This window comes from Myxine glutinosa, chromosome 3 (genome assembly GCF_964187855.1).
Source record: "Myxine glutinosa chromosome 3, kmMyxGlut1.1, whole genome shotgun sequence".
Classification (NCBI taxonomy): domain Eukaryota; kingdom Metazoa; phylum Chordata; class Myxini; order Myxiniformes; family Myxinidae; genus Myxine; species Myxine glutinosa.
In genome coordinates, this window is record NC_136263.1 from 195,099,068 (window position 1) to 195,115,945 (window position 16,878).

Consider the following 16,878-nt stretch of genomic DNA (forward strand, 5'->3'; position numbering starts at 1 on the left):
TTAATCAAAGAACAATTAGAGAAACCGCTACAAGATCCAGCAAAACAAAAAAAGAGCGTATTTAAAGGGTTGCACATGTATTTCAGTTTCCATCTGTTTAGTTTGGCTGCGCTCATATATTTAAATGTTTTTTAGGGTTATGAGAGTTAAACAAATCACTAAAGGGTTAAGTGCTTGTTAAGGTTATGAGAATGAAACATATCGAGCAGGAGTTTGCCAAGTCGTAAAAATTGTCAATTCCCAACTCGGAAGAAGCAAACGGGGACAGAATCGACAAAAGCGGGTTACAGTTAAATTAATGGATTAACATTGCTATTAACAGGGAAAACGAGCATATCGTTATCATGAAATTCAATGTGAAAATTATTATTGTTATTATTATTATAACATAACACTTTGTTGCATCTCCAGCGCACGTGCCATCGGCACGATTGTCACGATTTGTCAGGAATCCCAGGGAGCGACGACGTCGTTTATCAAAGCCATTTTGAGATCCATTTTACACTCACAAGGTGTTCCAGCCAACATGGGTGGTTATAAGTGCAGTATAACACGAGACCATGCCTGTGGCTGCACGGTATTCACGTGCTTAGCAGGTCCATCGATGGTGGATAAACAGGAACATGTGGACAACTTGCATACTCTACGAAATTCCTCGCTTGTAAAGGGCACGTAGGCCACCCAACGGACCCGTGCTGAGAGGGGAGCAACACGGCTGCGTTCCAGATGCCCAAAGAAAAAGAGCAACAGTGGAATGCCAAACGTGAATGCCAACCACAAGGAAAGAAGCGGCCTGCACTTTATCATACGTGACGTCGTACGGTTGCATCAGAATGGTGGAAGGGCATGTTTGGGGTGGGGGGGGGTGTGAATGCTGGATTAGTAAAAAGTGCAAAAACAAAAACAACCTGAACGAAAAACACTTACCACACCAAAACAAACAATAAAAAGAGCAAAAATACAATGGTAGATTATCCGTCAACACATTGTCCTTCCATCTGCTCCAACCCTCCTTTCTATTTACCAAATAACCTTTGCCCAAGGCATGATGTCCAACAGCACTCAGGAATCGCTTTCACATCAACCTCGTTGTGATGAGGCCTTAAAGGAAGAAACCTTATGAACAAGCGTTACGCCTAGGTCCCCCGTCGGTGAAGTGATGTGAATTGACAAAGTTGAAGACGAAAGGCGGCCATCTTGGATGTTGACGTGGCGACCCAATTTTCAATAGCGTTCTTCCTTATGCCTAGTTGCACCCACACACCAAATTAGAATTCAGTCTTTCGCTTATGCACACACGGACGGAGGGGAAAACCATAGTCCCCCTTTCGCTCCGCGATGCGACGGGGGACAATAATCTGCAAATCCATACAATAGGCCTCGCACCCCTCCACCCGGCCTCTCTCTCGCACCAACTTCCAGGTTCAATAAGTCCATTTCTGATTGGCACTGCCTTTTAATCGACAGCATTAAATGCCCAACTCAAGGTGTCGTGCTCAGGTTAACGGTATCGAGAGTCAACCATGACATGTGGACCGGAAGCGCATGTAGATCAAACCCAGGAGTGGCAGAAAGATCACCCCACCTCTCCCTCCTGGAATGAGCCAACCGGGTTTTTAACCAACACTCTGCAAATCACACAGTCATCGTTGTCGATTGCATATCGGATGAGGATTGGATGAAAAAATTACTTTCGCTTTTTGCATCATTACTGAGGTGATGCCCTGCTGATGATGCAGGCATTAGAAATTTGTTGAGGGTCTTGGCAATAACAAACCTACTCTTCACCGAAGACTTCAACTTCCACCAGCCAGTGCCGGTAGAAGGCCCGGCCTAACGCCCCCTCTGACGGAGGGCGCACAACACACCGATGCCTCATTAAGCCTGTGAAGCACCAAACCAACCGGCTCAATGGCAAGAGCACCACGTCTGCCCCAACCCGTTTGATAGTCACACGGCAATTCCCCCTCACCCCCTCAACATCAAACATGGCACACAAATAAATGCCTTCCCCAACATACCGGATGGCAGAGAATCGCTTGGCTTGGGCTTGAGCCAGAAACTTGCGGTACTTGTTAATCTTATCATCCAGTACTCTGATAACTCCTCCAGGTTTATTCATCTTCTCTGTCGCGTCCCTGTCCACAAGGTTGTTTTCATCCCCATTGTTAAAATCGCACGTTTTATCTCCCGTAACCTCATCGTTCGCGTGTTTGCCATCTTCCAGGGTGCCCATCTCCTCTTGTTGTGGGAAAACAAGGAAACAAACAATAAGGAACACGTCATTCATCTTCACCCCACCTACATTCAATGTGTTATCATCACACGATGAGGTGAGATATCATCCTCACCGGCAAGCTCTCCCACGGGTTCCAAGGGAAGCAGGTCATCCTCGGCAAACTCCGGGCCCACACTGATGTCTCCAAGGTCCTGGATCACGTGCGAAATCACACCAGCCGCATCATCCTCCTCGGGTTGCTCCTCGCTGTTCGCAACCTCCGACGTGGGTCCCTCCGACTTGCCTCTGGGAGCAGCATCCACTGTAACAGTCGCCTCATCCGGTTTGGCTGGATGGTTGGTACCCTGGTGGTTGAGGTGGTTACACAAAATATGTTCAAAAGAGGTGAAAACAAGGACTTATTCAATCTTTGGATGTGGTTAAGCCTTGCATCAGAATTGCCCAAGTGCTCAAAATCTGGTTAATGGAGCAAAGTAACCTCAGATTTGAACAGCATGTCCTTTGTTAATCCGTCCATTTTGGAGCAAGCAAAGCGAGGTTGGATAAAGCACAATACGACTCAATCGCTCAAATGCATCGAACGATCGTCTGAGAGCGCGACTGTACCTGCTCCTGCGGGGGTGTCGGCGCAGGTGGGGGCTTCACAAAATAGGGAATCCTTCCACGCTGCCAGTCGTTCAAAAGCATCTTCGACACGGTCTGCATGTCAGGTTCCCCTCCCTGCCACATCAATGACAACGGGTCAGCTTGCCTTCCACAAGCAACACAGCATTGCGGAAAACCAATCCTTCAAACCCCAGTTCCCTGCAGAGCAATCAATTCCAAAAAAAAACAAGAGGGAGATTTGTGTTGTCCCCTACCGGTCCCAATATGTTACATAGTAAAGCCATAACAAATTTTAAAAATCGATGAAACGCCCTGAAAGTCAAACTTGTTCTGCAACTTATCCTGATAAAGTCTTGTACCAAGTTTCAGTTGAATATGTTGAAGGGTATGGGAAAAAAGTCTGGAAAACCACAGGTGGGACGGACAGACCGACAGACAGATGGGGAGCAAACATATAGTCCCCTCCGGTGAAACCTCTGACCTTTTGGGTCTCAATGGTCTTAGAGAGATCTCATGCCAGGATTCTTCTGCAGGTGTGTAGTTCCACTAAATAATACGTTTGAAGATCCACTCGTGCAGCACAACACAAACTTACGAACACATTCCATCTTTTGGTGAAAAAAGCCAAACATAAAAAACTCCTGAATGGAATCGATCGAGTGATATTCACCGATGGAAACAAACGTTTGTTGTGCCAATCCAGGGCCGCATCACATTGCCGGGCTCGATGAATCATGCCTTGTATCAGCCACATGGGGGATTACAAGGATGCTCAAACAGGATAAGAACATTTGGGCCATTTATTCAAAGTACACCTCGCCCTATAGACTCAAACCTGTTTGGCAAGTCTCAGACAGTCTTCTGCAACCCAAAAATATTCTAGGATCGGGGATTAGTTGGACAAACAGTAGCGCTCAGAATCAATTCCACCTCTCAAAGAGAAGCCAAACTTTGCCAGAAAAACTGGGCCCTCCATCAGCATTAAGTGGAGGACACATTGACGTCACAGTCTGTGAAGATCCCAAAGGCAGCACAGTGCAACAAAAGCACACCTTTTATTAACCAGAGCAATGCGACTGTCGCCAATATGCCTCTGCATAGTCCCACAACGGGTAGATGTCTCGGTCACTGTCCTAAAAATAAAGAACTGATTTAAATCCCTTCAGCTGTTTTCAAGTATCACATTTTCACCAGCCGTGACAGGTTTCACATCGATGGGTGAAGCGGTTTCAGAGAAGGGATTTTTTTTAAATATCGGCTATCAAGCTAATATGACTGCCATAACCACGTGGCATGACCTTTAAAAATGTATACTCTGCATATATATGGGCAGGGGATCACGTTTGTCAAGTTTCGTGTTGATCACATAAGGTTCATTTTTCTATCCAAGATGGCTGCTAAACCACCTGACCTATGCCATCATCAGTTTCAAACTATATGCAACAATGGTGTTAGATGATACTTGTAAAATTTCGCATCGATAGGGTAAGCGGTTTCAGAGATATAATTATTTCATATTTTCCTTCAATTCAATATGACTGCCACATCATGTGACCAATGACGTTTTTGCGATCATCCTTTAATCGCCATGCCTAGTAAATGACACACATACAATTTTGAGTCAATCAATTTGGTGGTTTGGGAGAGATTTTTTTTTTGGAAGGTATTTTGGTGCTGTCTTTTTTTCTTTTTTTTTCTTTTTTAAAGACTTTTTGGTTCAAAAGGTTTTTGGTTAAATCCAATATGGCTGCAAAACCAAACAACATAATGCCCCTGACCACCTTCATGGGCTGATGCATAAAAACCATAACAGCTGCTCCCCTAAATCTCATCCACAAGGCATTGTCCCTTGAGGCGGAAGCTCGGGTGTGTAGGATACGGCAAAGTTAAAAAGGGACACATGGGCAGCATTACCGTCACAGAAGTAAAAGGATACGACAGGTTAGAGTGCAGATGGTCAGCAAACAGAAGGTGCACGACTCACGATCTGCTCGCAGCAGTCTCACCTTGAGTAGCTTGCCTGTACGTGCAGCCATCTTTTCCAGGAAGTCCTCAGCACTGTCCCAAGAATCGATACGATAAAGCCGCTGAACATACTCGGGCCTGACCCGATCTAATAGAGCAGGAATGTAATCCGCAGGGGTCTTGACCTTTTCTACTTGCACCTGCACAAAAAAACCCCACAGAACACTCACAGGCTGCAAAATCAATTTTACAAGAAAACATCTCGATGAAGGGCATTCCTGAAAGCCGTAGCAAAGATAAACACATCATTTCTACACTGTAGATATATGTAACCAAGCCTACTTAGAGACAAACGTACAGACAGGAAGATAAATGAAAAGGCAGACGAGTAAACCTGCAATGCAGGAAACGGACTCAAAAGTCGGAGTCGCATTCAAACTGCGCTCGTAAATCATGAAAAAGGTGAACAACAAAAAAAAAACCACCTTTAGAGGCCATTGTTCCCCGCAGAGCGGTGGTTGGCCTTTGTTGAAGCAATGTTTCATGGCCAGATGCCCTTCCTGCCGCCAACCCTGTTAGTCGCCTCTTGCGACACACAGGGAATTACCAGTGAACTGGTACTCAATTTGCCGACCTCGAAAGGATGACAGGCTGAGTCAACCCCCCTGGCGTTAATTCAGCGATAGACCAAGATTCGAACCCAGGATCCTAGAATCCCCAAGCCGCACCCTAACCGCTAAGCTAACACCAGGCTCATGAAAAAGGTGAACGCAGAATCTAAACTCACCACTCCCTTCAAGATTATTTCCGTGTCTGTGTCAGCAGATGGGTAGACAACTCCGGGGCAGTCGATGAGAAAAATGCGTCTCATAAGGGTGATGTACTGCCAAACCTGCATGCAAAAGCCAAAAGATTGGAAAAGAGTCTGCAAAGGCATCACTCCCAAAAAAAAACCAAAAAAAAAACCACAAGAATGCTTTCACTATCAACCGCAAGAACGCTATTCATCATCGTGTGATAAACTGCTTTTTCCTTTGAACCCCGAGTGCACTTTCAAAACTTGACTGGTTCACGACTCTACCGCTCGCGGAGATGTCTCAATTTTGAATGGTGGGCTAAGTGTACACTATTGATGGAGTCTTGTCACCGTTGCACCTTACACACCATTTGTTAATAGCACCTTCGCCCTGCACACCTTCCCCCCCTCCCCCTTCCTGCCAATCACCAGACTTTTGTCCCAATGTAGTTTTAACATCCCATTTTCCTCACCCAAGCCAAGTAATGTTCGATATCAAAAGTTAAGAGTAGAGTACAAAACAAATCAGAGATTGCAGACCCTCGCCAGGACGTGTTTTTAGTGGTTTTTAAGGCCTTTGTGTTAAAACAAATATGGCGGCCGAACCACGTGACCGATGACGTCATCATTATTATTTTTCCTCCACGAATTTATCCATTGATGACGTTCAAGAAATTTCATCTTGATCGGATGAAGTTTTCTACTTGTCGAATTACGTCATGAAATTTACACGAAATTTTCACCATAGGAGCGCCTCCTCCTTTAGAATATTTAAAACATTTTAATGATAATCATGACGTCATAGGTCATGTGGTACAGGCGCCATCTTGGAAAAACCGAAAAATGTTGCACCTCTATCTAATTATCTCCAAAACCGCTGCATGGAAAAAATTGAAACATGGCCAATTGTAAAGAACTCCATATGGGGAATAGGTGTTGTTAACGATGACGTCATTGGTGACAATTATGACATCATAATTCGACAGGGACAACGCTTAGTGTGATCAGTTTGAAATGTATTGAGCGTGATCTGTGCAACAATTATTTAGAAAATATAAATTTATGATGTCATCGCTTACGTGGTCTGGCAGCCATATTGGATCAAAGAAAAAAATGTTCGAAAACAGAAGAGTTGGTTCGCAACAAGTTGACTGCGCAGGGTAAGTATTCTATGAATACCATCTAGTTGTTTTATGTGTCCGTTTATGTTTTTTTGTGTTTTATGTGCTAATGTGTGTTTAATGTGCTAATGTGTGTTTAATGTGCTAATGTGTGTTTAATGTGCTAGCTCTCACACGAGCCTCGATCTTGTATACAAAAGAAAAAATAAAATAAAAAGGTAATTCATTTCGTTCCCTCATCGATAAGAGAAGAGTACAGATGAAGTCAGAAGCATTACCCTTTAAACAGTGATCGTGGAAAGCATTGCGAGACATGCTCGCCGAGAGTTTCCTTACTGGTGCCATGATCCTTAACTACGTGATCCGTGCTGGGTGGAAAGAGACCATCGGTGAAAGAAATACCTTTGTCTCGCCAGCAATAGGAGCCACCTTGCAGACCTTCTTGGAGCGCAGGGTATTGATGATGGAACTTTTACCCACGTTAGGATAGCCGATGAACCCCACACTGATCTGTTTCTTGTCGATATGAAGCTTGAGAAAAAAAAACAAAAAAACAATGAGCACAGATTCCTTTCTTGGAAGGACATGCCTTGCCTTACAAGAAAGGAAGGCATCATTTTAAAAATTTGATAAACAAATTATAAAAATATAATTAATAAAAATATAAAATATGATATGAGCGCATTAAAAAACGTTAACCACAAAGCATACATTTCACAAATAAATTAAAAAGTGAAAGTCTCATATGAGGAACCCGACGGGCACTCGGTTTGGCTCTAAACAGACCGCACATGAAGTTGCAGCGTTTTCAGTGTTTTCGGCTGTCGGAAGTAAAACACCCGCTGGCCAAACTAATCCTGGAAAAAGTTCTGAAGTGCTTGGTGATGACATTTTACTCTGCACATTGTTGGCACATCCCTTGCCCCTTCCGGGAATATGACTCCTCCTCTTGTGCCTGCTTTTTGTTATTAATCCAGCCGAGTGTTATATTTGTACCATCCCATCACAATCAGGCCCGATTCAGAATAAAGGCCAACAGGCTGCTCTACCTTAGAAACCCTTCATATATTCGAGGTTGACAGCACCAAAGTACCTTTTGTTAGAGTGACAACAACCACATACTTTATCAAAGGTCAAGGATAACAGAAGCAGGATGCAACGGTCTTCGTCAGCAAGTGGCCATTCCTCCAAAGGATAAAATGAACCCAAATCACGTCATCATCTTTTTGGTTAACTTGTGGCCTCATGCATGCTCAAAAACCCATGGCCCATCTCCTGTGGGAAAGCCAAAAGGTTTCCGCGGTTTAAGCTCATTCCTACATGAAGCGAAACGTGAATAAACTCCCACAGAACCCATCATGCGATGCTTCGTGCTTCCGGTGGGTAGAAACACTCACTGGACAAGGGTGTCAATGACAGAAGAGTTCAAATCAAGCCGGAAGCATTGCCGACCTGAACCGACCTTCTGGCCGTGCCTCATCTCTGCATTTAGCGGAGACAAGCCAATGAACAAGCTTCGACTGCGTTATGTATTTGGACAGAACAATACGGACTCAAGTAAAAATACAAGGGCGCTCGGTAGAGCGCATACCTCGGCCGAGCAGAACAGTTTAAGTTTTGTATCCCAGCGATAGGCCCGATTAATAGACGTAGACATCGTCCAATGATATATAATTAATAGATGGAGGCTAGTCACAGTCCAACTCACATTTAAACAGTACGTAATTAATAGACACCTGTAATTAATAAACACGGGTCGACCAAGACTTCACCTCGACGCTGAAACTTACTTGATTACTTGTTGAGAAAGTATAGTCTGTGTTTTGAAAGAAGACTGTAGATGTTTGTGGTGTGTAAGCCAAAAAGGCTCTAGATGGTTTAAAGGTTGAAAGAGTATGTTACAATAGTAGTTAGGGTGTAAGGGGTCGAAACGGGTCAAGGGACTCAATTGGTGTAATGGTCCAAAGGGTCTGTGGGGTTTAAAGGGTCTGTGTGGTCTCAAGGTTATGGGGAGGTAGGGGGAGGGTCTAAAGGTTCTGGGGGTCTAAAGGTTCTGGGGGTCTAAAGGTTCTGGGGGTCTAAAGGTTCTGGGGGTCTAAAGGTTCTGGGGGTCCAAAGGTTCTGGGGGTCCAAAGGTTCTGGGGGTCCAAAGGTTCTGGGGGTCTAAAGGTTCTGGGGGTCTAAAGGTTCTGGGGGTCTAAAGGTTCTGGGGGTCTAAAGGTTCTGGGGGTCTAAAGGTTCTGGGGGTCTAAAGGGTGAAGGTGTCTAAATGTGTCTAAAGTGTTGATAGGGTCTTAAAAGGTAAAAAGGGTCTTGAGGGTCTTAAAGAGGAACCCAAACGCAAAACTTTTTTTGCTGAAAACCATTGAAAATCATTAATCATGGTCTAATTTGAAGGGTAGGTGTTTTTGAAATTTTATTTCCAATAAGAAAGTGTCGAAAATAGCCCTAGTGTCGATTTTCGATTTTGCCAGTGACGTCACATTATAAACTCACCTTGATCTAAATGGCAGTTTACATAGAGAAACAGTGCATTCTGAGCTCGGATTCCGATACCGATTCCACCGTCATTAGCAACTCTGAAGTTTCTCAGCATGTTGAAACAGAATGGTGTGATTTTGAAGAAACTATTGAAGACCAAATTAGTGATGGAAAGCAGTTGAATGTTCACTACAGATTGGTAGGTTTGTTTTACTGTTTAATTGACAGTTTATCAGGGATTTTGTATTGATTGATAAATAAAATCAGTTACATTACTCCAGAAGAAATATGCAATGGAATCAACACCTACATTCTGTGTACCACACCAACACCAACATCTACACAAGAACTCTGTAAAATGTCCCCACCACAGAAGCGAACATCTTGTAGGACCGATCCACACTCGGGTATTTCGGCCAAACCTTGTCCAATTTCTGGCAACCCTCTGATCTTTCGGCCCAGGCACACGGTTGATGAGGGATTGTGGAGGGGGCTGGTGGAAGGGTGTGGGATGGTGGTGGGTATTGTGGGGGTGATGGTTGATGGGAGATTGTGGGAGGATGTTAAGGGAGAAGGGGGGTGGAGTGGTCATGGGTATTGTTAGCTAGGGTTTTTAAGCTCTTCAGATGCGGAGGGCAAGGTGGCTGCGATGCCGGACAGCACATCTAGCGACGTGAGATCGGTCGCAGGCAGACCAACACAGGTGTTCGATTCACCACTCGAATCACCTGTGTCCCCATTTTGGTAGCTCAGCAGTGATCATCTTACAGATTTGTGCGACTGTTGTTTCTTCCACGAAATCGTTGGGAAGGCTTCGTCTCAATTGTAGTGAATAACCATAAGATCGAACCATCTCTGTTGTTTAATAACAGTTCTCTGTAAAATGTCCCCACCACAGAAGCGAACATCTTGTAGGACCGATCCACACTCGGGTATTTCGGCCAAACCTTGTCCAATTTCTGGCAACCCTCTGATCTTTCGGCTATTGGTGTAGCATGAAACCATCTCAGTTTGTCATAACTACAACCGACCAAGGACGCATCGACCCAGCATATTTGTAGAAATTTGAAAATGATTGGGTCTGAGGGGTCCAAGGAGGATTTCAGGCATCCGGGCTTCTACGTTCTAGGGAACGACACATGCCAAGATGCACCGCGAGAACGAGCCTCTAACAAGGACGAAGCTCCAACAAGGACGAAGCTCCAACAAGGACGAAGCTCCAACAAGGACGAAGCTCGAACAAGGACGAAGCTCGAACAAGGACGAAGCTCGAACAAGGACGAGCCTCTAACAAGGACGAAGCTCCAACAAGGACGAAGCTCCAACAAGGACGAAGCTCCAACAAGGACGAAGCTCCAACAAGGACGAAGCTCCAACAAGGACGAAGCTCCAACAAGGACGAAGCTCCAACAAGGACGAAGCTCCAACAAGGACGAAGCTCCAACAAGGACGAAGCTCCAACAAGGACGAAGCTCCAACAAGGACGAAGCTCCAGCAAGGACGAAGCTCCAGCAAGGACGAAGCTCCAGCAAGGACGAAGCTCCAGCAAGGACGAAGCTCCAGCAAGGACGAAGCTCCAGCAAGGACGAAGCTCCAGCAAGGACGAAGCTCCAGCAAGGACGAAGCTCCAGCAAGGACGAGGCTCCAGCAAGGACGAAGCTCCAGCAAGGACGAAGCTCCAGCAAGGACGAAGCTCCAGCAAGGACGAAGCTTCAGCAAGGACGAAGCTCCAGCAAGGACGAACCTCCAGCAAGGACGAACCTCCAGCAAGGACGAACCTCCAGCAAGGACGAACCTCCAGCAAGGACGAACCTCCAGCAAGGACGAACCTCCAGCAAGGACGAACCTCCAGCAAGGACGAACCTCCAGCAAGGACGAACCTCCAGCAAGGACGAACCTCCAGCAAGGACGAACCTCCAGCAAGGACGAACCTCCAGCAAGGACGAACCTCCAGCAAGGACGAACCTCCAGCAAGGACGAACCTCCAGCAAGGACGAACCTCCAGCAAGGACGAACCTCCAGCAAGGACGAACCTCCAGCAAGGACGAACCTCCAGCAAGGACGAACCTCCAGCAAGGACGAACCTCCAGCAAGGACGAACCTCCAGCAAGGACGAACCTCCAGCAAGGACGAACCTCCAGCAAGGACGAACCTCCAGCAAGGACGAACCTCCAGCAAGGACGAACCTCCAGCAAGGACGAACCTCCAGCAAGGACGAACCTCCAGCAAGGACGAACCTCCAGCAAGGACGAACCTCCAGCAAGGACGAACCTCCAGCAAGGACGAACCTCCAGCAAGGACGAACCTCCAGCAAGGACGAACCTCCAGCAAGGACGAACCTCCAACAAGGACGAACCTCCAACAAGGACGAACCTCCAACAAGGACGAACCTCCAACAAGGACGAACCTCCAACAAGGACGAACCTCCAACAAGGACGAACCTCCAACAAGGACGAACCTCCAACAAGGACGAACCTCCAACAAGGACGAACCTCCAACAAGGACGAACCTCCAACAAGGACGAACCTCCAACAAGGACGAACCTCCAACAAGGACGAACCTCCAACAAGGACGAACCTCCAACAAGGACGAACCTCCAACAAGGACGAACCTCCAACAAGGACGAACCTCCAACAAGGACGAACCTCCAACAAGGACGAACCTCCAACAAGGACGAACCTCCAACAAGGACGAACCTCCAACAAGGACGAACCTCCAACAAGGACGAACCTCCAACAAGGACGAACCTCCAACAAGGACGAACCTCCAACAAGGACGAACCTCCAACAAGGACGAACCTCCAACAAGGACGAACCTCCAACAAGGACGAACCTCCAACAAGGACGAACCTCCAACAAGGACGAACCTCCAACAAGGACGAACCTCCAACAAGGACGAACCTCCAACAAGGACGAACCTCCAACAAGGACGAACCTCCAACAAGGACGAACCTCCAACAAGGACGAACCTCCAACAAGGACGAACCTCCAACAAGGACGAACCTCCAACAAGGACGAACCTCCAACAAGGACGAACCTCCAACAAGGACGAACCTCCAACAAGGACGAACCTCCAACAAGGACGAACCTCCAACAAGGACGAACCTCCAACAAGGACGAACCTCCAACAAGGACGAACCTCCAACAAGGACGAACCTCCAACAAGGACGAACCTCCAACAAGGACGAACCTCCAACAAGGACGAACCTCCAACAAGGACGAACCTCCAACAAGGACGAACCTCCAACAAGATCATGCTCACAAAATTTCGTATTGATCAGCTCAAACGTTCTACTTGTCAAATTATGACATCATAATGGAGATACTTATGACATCATCATTAACGTATGTTATTCCCCATGGAGAGTACTTTACATTGAGCCATATTTCAATCTTTTCAATGGAGTATTTTTGGGGATATATACAGGCACAAAGTTTTTCGTTTTTCCAAAATGGTGCCCGTACCACGTGACCTATTACATCATAATTGTCATTCAAAAATTCTACAGGAGGAGGCGCTCTTGTGGTGAAAATGTTGTGTTGATCGGAACAACGGTTGCAGAGAAAATGAATTTCAAAGGGAATAAACCCGCAAAATCCCGGCGGAAGAATAATAATAAATCTGAGCAAAACCAATAGGGTACCACAGCCTGAAAGGCAGGAAAGGCATGTGGTACCCTAATAATTATGTAAGAAACCAAGCAACTCCACTCCCCACGTCATAACCCATCTATAATCTTCTTCCCTCTTCCCTCTCCTCCCCATGCTGAGAGTTTGCGATCGTCTCTGTGAAGCAGGCTTTTTCCTAAAACAGAAAATACTAACAACTAGCCGAAACCCGTGGAACATCCACGGAAGGGACGATGTGGTGTATGGATAGAGTGTACCATTATGGATGGCATAGGGGATTTGCTTGTCCGAGTAAGAGTTAGGAAGAAAGATGAGATTGAAGAGTGCGTATAAAAAAAAAAACCACCGTTTAGAGGCCATTTTTCCCCGCAAAGCGGGGGTCGGCCTTTTCGGGGACCGTGGTAGTTGTTGTTTTTTGGTCCCCTTTTTTTAAGCAATGTTTTACGGCCGGATGCCCTTCCCGACGCCAACCCTTTTTGCCGCCTTCAACGACAAACAGGGAATTACCAGTGAACTGGTACTCAATTAGCCGACCTCGGAAGGATGACAGGCTGAGTCAACCCCCCTGGCATTAATTCGGCGATCGACCGAGATTCGAACCCAGGATCCTAGGATCCTAAGCCGGCACCCTAGCCGCTAGCCCAACACCAGGAGTGCGTATATGAACAACAATCGCCGACACCGGCACAAATGCATGCTCTGGATTGTCCACTCAGTGGACGGCTTGCTTTCGCCTTCGCCTGTCCAATCAGCGGACGGCTTGCTTCGCCTTCGCCCAGCAGACGCCAATACGATGGCGTCGTAAGATGGCGTCGTATCGGCAGTTAATCGGATGCTTTTGGGCCCCAACGTCGGCTAATTCAGATTTTTTGAGTATGGCTGTACGTGATAAACAAAGAGCGCGGTTCGTAGATCGTAAATCCATTCGTGCCGTGGGCATCGGGTCACTGGGTGCGGCGTAAAAGGGATAACAAAGTCGAGTCCTTACGCTATTATTATATAGACTAGCCGAAACCCGTGGAACATCCACGGAAGGGAGGATGTGGTGTATGGATAGAGTGTACCATTATGGATGGCATAGGGGATTTGCTTGTCCGAGTAAGAGTTAGGAAGGAAGATGAGAATGAAGAGTGCGTATATGAACAACGTATTTATTGCAATCTACTTAAATGACAACGCTACGATATACTTTTGAAAAATGAATGGATTCGTAATAGGAATCGGCATAGCACCACTCTGGCCACACTGGCGCAGTGGTATGTGTCAATGGAAAGGAACAGCAGTAGAACCATAGACTTTTAAAAAATGAACGGATTAGTAAATCGACCGGAATTAGCCCCATACTGGCGCATTGGTAAGCATCAATGTCAAGGCAGAGCAGTAGGAATATAATACAATGAACGCAGTATCAGAGGTTGAAATTATTTTAAAACTTCTGGATAAACAATGTTTGGAGTAATAGTCAAGCCTCTGACGACTCCTTGCGTACTCGTATTATCAACCTTGAGATACACATCTTTGAACGACCGTGCTCTTGAACATGCCACATATCAGGAAATGACAAACAAAGAAACAGTTCATTTCCATCGGGTAATATTACGATGAGAGATCAGCCGATACCTTTATTATGTCCATCAGCATCCATTGCACTTAGAAAGAAAAAAAAACGTGGCATCAGCCAGCCGCAGCCAACGATCACGTACCGTCTCGAAGTTAATGCCATCCTTTTATCTCTTCGTATACAACTCACTGATTTCTACCTCATGGTGAACAGGGTAAAGCCTACTTTGATAATCATGAACGGTGGCAGATGCAGTAGTTGGTGACACGAAGGGGGGGGGGGGGGGGGAGGGGCTGATCATGACCTACCCTACGCCACATGGCCTACGCCATTTCTTGAGATCATGGGCACAACGGAAACACAACAACTGGATAGGTAGGGCCTAGGCCTACGCCTACTTTTCGTCACTCGGCGAAGTACACTTTGTTTTAAGCTTTCAGAAGCTGAAGCCTTGGTATTTATTGCTTTATATGATACTGATGGGCTGCTGATCGGTTGCACTTCGTTGTAATCACAGTATATGGAAGAAATTATGGTAAACCCACCTGATGAGGTTAGCGTACAACACGATCGACGACACCGGCACAAATGCATGCTCTGGATTGTCCACTCAGTGGATGGCTTGCTGTCGCCTTCGACTGTCCAATCAGCGGACGGCTTGCTTCGCCTTCACCCAGCAGACGCCAATAAGATGGCGTCGTATCGGCCGTTAATCGGATGCTTTTGGGCCCCAACGTCGGCTAATTCAGATTTTTCGAGTATGGCTGTACGTGATAAACAAAGAGCGCGGTTCGTAGATCGTAAATCCATTAGTGTCGTGGGCATCGGGTCACTGGGTGCGGCGTAAAAGGGATAACAAAGTCGAGTCCTTACGCTATTATTATATAGAATACTCCCCGTCGATGTGCTTCTGTGGTAATCGCGAATATGAGTCACATACACGGTCACAGTGCCTGACGCCACTGTGACCGTGTTTTGATTAATAAATCTACGAGTCACAAAACACGAACCGAACTCACCTCAAGCAGTAAAAAGGTGCAAATCGCTCCTAGAAACCACCTCATCTCTTCAGACCTCAACACACCTCGATAAGTGACGGCAGCGCTCATGGGATCTTCTTCTTCCGTTAAGCTCCAATTTTTTCTCTTTAAGTTAAGTCCAATCAGTCCTCTGCTCGAAGTGCTCAGGCCATGCCTTCCCGCTCTCATACTTTTATTTCCGTTCGGTGTAGAAAGAGATTGACATATCGTTCGTCTGTTTTCAGCTCGTTATCTTTAAGCTTCCTTACGTCTCGCCACCTGCTACACCCCTCTGAGTTACGAGGATTTATGCAACGCACCCCGAGTATCGCAACGTCACTCCATTTAACTTTATTAAAATGACGATAAAGACATGAAACCCGTGGAACATCCACGGAAGGGAGGATGTGGTGTATGGATAGAGTGTACCATTATGGATGGCATAGGGGAGCGCTCATGGGATCTTCTTCTTCCGTTAAGCTCCAATTTTTTCTCTTTAAGTTAAGTCCAATCAGTCCTCTCTGCTCGAAGTGCTCAGGCCATGCCTTCCCGCTCTCATACTTTTATTGCCGTTCGGTGTAGAAAGGGATTGACATATCGTTCGTCTGTTTCAGCTCGTTATCTTTAAGCTTCCTTACGTCTCGCCACTTGCTACACCTCTCTGAGTTACAAGGATTTATGCAACACACCCCGAGTATCGCAACGTCACTCCATTTAACTTTATTAAAATGACGATAAAGACGTTTCCTTATATATCCTAATTTAAAATGTTCAAGGGAATAAAAAGACCATTTGGTTCACACCACCCATGTTCACACCACTCGACTGTCCAATCAGCGGACGGCTTGCTTCGCCTTCGCCCAGCAGACGCCAATACAATGGCGTCGTAAGATGGCGTCGTATCGGCAGTTAATCGGATGCTTTTGGGCCCCAACGTCGGCTAATTCAGATTTTTCGAGTATGTCTGTACGTGATAAACAAAGTGCGCGGTTCGTAGATCGTAAATCCATTAGTGCCGTGGGCATCGGGTCACTGGGTGCGGCGTAAAAGGGATAACAAAGTCGAGTCCTTACGCTATACTAACAATACTAACCTGAGATCCCTACCCACTGGTGTAAAGGGATAATCAATCAAGTGCCAAGTAAGTCCGTGGGTCGGCGGGAAATTATTTGTGCTCATGAAAAACTGCGCAATACGTGGGACACAGGGCCGTGAATGTAGAAGCAGGTCGTATTTTATAAACTGCGAATACGCTGAACCCGTGAATGTTAGGACCACGAATATCGGGGTCAGACTGTACTTGCAAATCTTCGGTTTCACAAGTAACAAGCAGACAGACAGACAAACAGGGGTAAAAAAACATAACCTCTGTCCACCTACGGTGGTGGAGGTAATGATGGGTAACTTTCAATCAGTCTTCTCCGTATTTTAGTGCGAACAAGTACCGTTTACAAAATTCAT

At 46.1% G+C, this 16,878-nt stretch overlaps 1 protein-coding gene across 2 annotated transcripts in view; it reads right to left on the minus strand.

The window, feature by feature from the left end:
* The window catches only part of GNL2 (G protein nucleolar 2), a 62,023-nt gene that overhangs the window by 21,151 nt on the left and 23,994 nt on the right, over nt 1-16,878 (minus strand). For both annotated transcript variants that reach the window (XM_068109562.2, XM_078774937.1), the window contains exons 9-14: nt 7,130-7,258; nt 5,598-5,702; nt 4,852-5,010; nt 2,846-2,959; nt 2,352-2,583; nt 2,022-2,241 (exon numbers count right to left, since the gene is read on the minus strand). In XM_068109562.2, coding sequence (XP_067965663.2) covers nt 2,022-2,241; nt 2,352-2,583; nt 2,846-2,959; nt 4,852-5,010; nt 5,598-5,702; nt 7,130-7,258 — 959 coding nt within the window. The remainder of the gene's footprint in view (nt 1-2,021; nt 2,242-2,351; nt 2,584-2,845; nt 2,960-4,851; nt 5,011-5,597; nt 5,703-7,129; nt 7,259-16,878) is intronic.